General features: G+C 34.8%; 1 protein-coding gene across 1 annotated transcript in view; it reads left to right on the top strand.

The window, feature by feature from the left end:
• The window catches only part of LOC106876626 (neuronal acetylcholine receptor subunit alpha-10), a 428,202-nt gene that overhangs the window by 370,018 nt on the left and 52,449 nt on the right, over positions 1–5,735 (top strand). Inside the window, exon 3 of the mRNA XM_052966106.1 lies at positions 2,501–2,610. Coding sequence (XP_052822066.1) covers positions 2,501–2,610 — 110 coding nt within the window. The remainder of the gene's footprint in view (positions 1–2,500; positions 2,611–5,735) is intronic.

Genomic DNA, 5,735 nt, shown 5'->3' with positions numbered 1-5,735 from the left:
GCGTATATATGTGTGTGTGTGTGTATATATGTGCGTTCGTCTATATGTGTGTGTGAGGGCGCGCATGTATGTTTGTCATGTATGTGGGCGGTATATATGTAAGGTGTGTGGGAGGTGTGTGTGTAGGTGTATGGGAGGTGTGTGAGGTATGTGTGAATGGGGGTATGTATGGGTTGTCAGGTGTGTGGGAGGTATTTGTGAATGGGGGTATGTGTGCAAGGTTGTGCATGCTTGGGTGTATGTGTGTGGTGTGTTGGGGATAGGTGTGCTTACATGTGTGTGTATGGGTGCGTGTATTTTTTGTGTGTGGGTATGTGTGCGTTTAGGAAGGGGTATATATATGTATGTATGTATGTATGTATATATATATATATATAGAGAGAGAGAGAGATATATATTTATATGCAAGGTGAATAAATCGTCGTCTAAATTACGCAAGAGTGAAAATAATACATCTCATATTAGCAAAATATTTACCAAAAATACATTAAAATATTTTGAAGTACTGAAGAGTAAATTTATTCAATAAAATAGGCATTGGATTCAACAACAGCCTCCTGACGACTTCGGAATCCTCTGAAACTCTTCTGGATGGTCACCTTGTTTAAGTTGGTCAATACTGCCATAATCCTCGCCTTCAGTTCATCTTTGGTGTTACAAGAAGTTTTGATGTTCTCACTTAGCTGCGCCCCACACATAATAACCAACGGGGTTGCAGTCTGGGAATTTAGTTGGCCAGAGGTTAGGGGTGATGTGATTGCAGAAATATTTTGACAGCCATGACAGTGTTTTCCTGCTTGTGTGGCATGGTGTAGAGTCCTTTTGCTAGAGATGGGGGTCTTCCAGTACGCACCCTCTCGACCCAGGGCAGCACTACCTCCTCCAGTCACTTGATGTAGGCCGTGGGGAAAGATGAATAGAGGCATAACGTCGCCATCACTAATGATCACTCCAAACACCATAATACTGAATGCATGTACGATTTTTATCAATCTCGGTACATGTTTTGAGGACATGGAAAGCCAATGGTTGTTCTGTGAGTGCCCCATCTGATCCTAGCAGGAATTTGCCTCCTCTGAGTGAAACCAAATCATGTTCGTTTGGAGGGAATGATTGAGTTACTTCAAAACCTGCGTAGCGTGGTCCTTCTTCTTGTCCTTGATGGCTTGGTGTACTGCCTGACTAAGACGCTCCTATGTCCCTGGCAATTGACTTAATTGACTTGCAGGGATCGCTGTCAATCCAGTCTCGGATCTTACCAACACATTGAGGAGTTCTTTTCTTATCAGAACAATCAGAGTGAGTCTTCCGAGTGGCCGTACCTTTGTAATCACCATTAGACTAATCCAACCTTTTCCGAATCTACTGAAATGTTCTCAGATTGACACCCAAACACTCAGAATTGCTCGTATTGGAGCTTACGGTGCGAATGCCAATCAGTACAGCATGTCGTTTTCAAATTTCTGGCAGAGTGAATTGCGTGATGGTGCTATGTTTCTCACAGGCGGAACCCAACTGATACTACGATACTATGTAGTCGACAAAACTGAAAACAAGCAATGCCCATGCGCGAAATTTAACATATGAAATGGCGACAACTTACCCATTACGCCCCTTATATATGCATATATATATATATGTATATATACTGAGTAATAACAATATAAAGTATTATCCATTCGACTTGAGCATGAATTTATATATATAAATTAAACACTATTACACAGTGCCATGCATGTAATGCTGTATATTTAATATTCTATATTTTATGAATATAGTTTTAGCGATGAATAACGACAACTTAGAAAAGCAAATAATTTATTTCAGATATCTTTATAATTTATTTCAAATACCTTTTCCTTTCTACAAAGTTGTACTCCTCTCAAACTCTAGTACTTTCTTCTATTTTGCTCTCAATTTTACTTTTCTTATACACTCTTTAATAGGAGTAATGTACTGTACCTACTGGTAACTGATTCTTATGTATATTATATGTATATGTGTATATGCATATATATGCTTATATATATATATATATATATATATATATATATATAAATATATATATATATATATATATGAGTGTGTATATGTATATTTATATATACATACATTAGCCCTTTTTGGACCCTCTTTTAAACTCGCGAAGCCTAGAGGCACACTCAATACCCTAATTTTATCTACCGATCACTACAGAACACTGAAGTGATGGAAATAACATGTAGTGTATTGTGTCCTCTTGACAGAAACGGCCGTAAGGAGCTGTTCCTTTTCTATTCTATGAATTACTGGTACGTATATAATACACAGTATTTACATATGTATATATTCTCATAAATGTTTTAGAATAAATAAATAAAAATACATTATATAATGTCTAACAGTTGATGTATACTATTTCTGTGTCTCCAATTTCTTCTTGCCGTATATATATATGTATATCTTTATATGATGTATGTAAAACATAAATATTATGGTCATTAATTTTGTTTTTATGCAGGAATGGAAGGACGAACGCATAAGTTGGAACCAGTCTGACTTTGGTGATATGTCTATTGTCCGTATTCCAGCAAGATTGCTTTGGCTACCAGACATTGTTCTTTATAACAAGTGAGTCACATTTATCAATTTTCTAACTTGACTAATAGCTACCCTTATATTTGTTGAATATATTCGTTGATGTTATTTTGCCAGCATTATTAGGATTGCAAGAGAAGTGTAAGCTAGTAGGAAGTAAGTGAAACTCTGACTCTCTTTCAGAGTGTCGGTCTTCCAATTAGCTTCATTTATTAATGAGAAAGTCATGAACAGCGTATCAGATATCTTATGATTCTCCGAAATATTTGCGGTTAATGACAGCCCAGAATTACATCATTGACGTACTTAGTGGGATAATGAATAAAATACTATTGATTGAAGTAGACATACACTACGAAGTACACAAGTACACACACACACCCATAAGCTGTTCTCAACGTTAATTATATACAACAAATTAACATATAGAATTTGTATATCAATTTCATTTAAATTTTACTCAGTAGCTCATAATTTAAGCCCATTTGGTATTCATTACCTTTCTTTACCAGTCAACATTTTCAGAGTTAGCGTCTATACAAAAGATTGTGCATTACATACTTCCTCTAAATAATGGTGTCCCCTCACCATGATTCACGCTGCAAAATAGTTGTCTTCCTCTTTTACTCTTTACTCCTTTACTTGTTTCAGTCATTTGACTGTGACCATGCTGGAGCACCGCCTTTAGTCGAGCAAATCGACCCCAAGACTTATTCTTTGTAAGCCTAGTACTTATTCTATCATTCTCTTTTGCCGAACTGCTAAGTTACGGGGACTTAAACACACCAGCATCGGTTGTCAAGCGATGTTGGGACACACACACACAGACACCCAAACATACAAACACACACACACACACATATATATATATATATATATACGACGGGATTCTTTCAGTTTCCTTCTACCAAATCCACACACAAGGCTTCGGTCAGCCCGAGGCTATATTAGAAGACACTTGCACAAGGTGGCACGCAATGGGACTGAACCCGGAACCATGTGGTTGGTAAGCAAGCTACTTACCACACAGCCACATATAATTTATAATCTGTATTACAAGTATATTTTGAAATACTTTACAGAGGTAAATTTCGTTTTTGTAAAATAAATGTGATACACACGACGATCGAATATTCTGAATCTATGTTTTGTTCTCAAGATGTCTTACATCTTGCTTATTTCTGACGATATAAACGTATCATTCCTTTTTTCCTCGTTTTTTGTATCAACTAATTTTAAATTTTAAGTTCCAGGTCCACTCATGGAAATAATAGTGGATAATTTCCAGCCTACTACTCGATTGGTAGATATTTTATTGAACCCTTCATAATCGATTTCAGCAATATTTGAACTAGGATCGTAGAGGGATAAACAAATGTAATATTTTAACACTCATATACTTTCATGCCATTGACTAAAACGGTGACTCAGGTAACTACGTAAAAGAATACGGATAATCGCCCAAGGAGATATAGAAGTGTCAATGAAAAATTTATGAGAACAAATTGGAGAATTCATAGCTCAATAACTGTATTCCTCTTATGTTTGTACGGATATATATATTTAAAATTAAAATATCTTCCGCGTTAAACACTTTATTAATTTTGTTTTGCATAACAAAAGAGTTTTACATATTTGGTAAACTAAGCCGCATTTAATGAAATCGCTCCAAAATAAAAAGAGCAAAGAAAAAGAAAAACGTTTATATTTTTAATCTAGTTGACAAAATAGCATCTGATTCTCCTCAAATCCTCTTTTTATCAAACAGAAAACAATATTGGATCATGTGTTTCTAGATACACAATTCCTGATAATAACGTGGAATTGATATGGCATAAATGTCTTTGAAGATAGCTCGGCTCGATCAGGTAAAACCTGGGTTTAAATTACATCAATAAAAGGGAACGAAAAATATGCTATATGCTGACGAAGTACTTTATCTTTCTCATGACTGCTCTTCTACTTAATGATTTTATTAATAGGTTGCAATTACTATGAGTTGGCAGTCTCCCTTGAGTTTGTTTAAATTATATATAGACCATTTAAGTTTATCACTTTAAAATCCACTATCCTTTATCGATTGTAACGAATTCCATTAAAATCCATCATGCAACAAATTAACTACAGTTAATTATTCATACTCGCAGTAAGGTTAATTACAATTTATTTTAGTAGGGCACATGTTTAAAGTAAATGTTTTCCATTAGTACCCCCGAACATGTGCTATAAAGACAGATTGTAATTGTAATGTTTTATTCGCTATAAACTTTTGTAGTGAATTCTAATAAAAATATCACTAAAGAACAAAAGTTAGCATATAAAGTGAATCGAAGGAGAGATAATAGCCATAATTTCATTCGCTTTTCTTACATGGCTGGGTGGTGAGTTCAATTAGTTTCTAATGACTGATTCCCTGTTTTGTCAGTTTAATTGCGCTTTATTTTGAATGATAACATTTGGATTTATATTAGATTGAAAAGTTTGAGATCATAAGTTTTGTAGCTACAAACACGTACGCACAGACAAATGCACACGCGCGAACGCACACATGCACTTACATGCACCAAGCGTATCTATGAAATAAATTGCTAAAAGCTCCATAAAGCAGTTAAGATTTTGTTCTTTTTCATCACTTGTCCATTAAATAGGGAGAGTAACCTGACTAAACTTCCAACACACCATGAAGCCATTATCAGAATCAAACGGAATTTTCGCATTTCATTTTTTGCTTAGCATCGAAACAAACCTTATCAGATAGAACTATGACCAAATGTGATACAATTGCAATTATATAATCTTTTATTAAAGCATTGTATGAACTTTAATTTTAAAGGTTATATCCTGTATTTAGCTAATCTTTCTAGCAAGTTCTATGACAACATACAGGTTCCTACGCCGAATCAGCTAAATCTAGAATATATTATAGGGGTTATATCGGAATACGAAGAGGTGATAAAAGTACATATTTTCAATAGCACATGTTTAGTAATGGGTCAGATTACATCGAAATTGATTACAATTGAACTCCATATCAGATATGATATATGACTATTGAATACAGTGCAACCCACTACCAAAAAATGCATTCTGAGTCCAATCCGCAGTATAATGTTCGTACATGTATGTATGTATGCATGTATATATATATATATATATAT

This window comes from Octopus bimaculoides, chromosome 3 (genome assembly GCF_001194135.2).
Source record: "Octopus bimaculoides isolate UCB-OBI-ISO-001 chromosome 3, ASM119413v2, whole genome shotgun sequence".
In the NCBI taxonomy this organism is placed as follows: Eukaryota; Metazoa; Mollusca; class Cephalopoda; order Octopoda; family Octopodidae; genus Octopus; species Octopus bimaculoides.
Note: the sequence above shows the minus strand (reverse complement) of the source record. Positions and strands in the feature narration are given on the sequence as shown.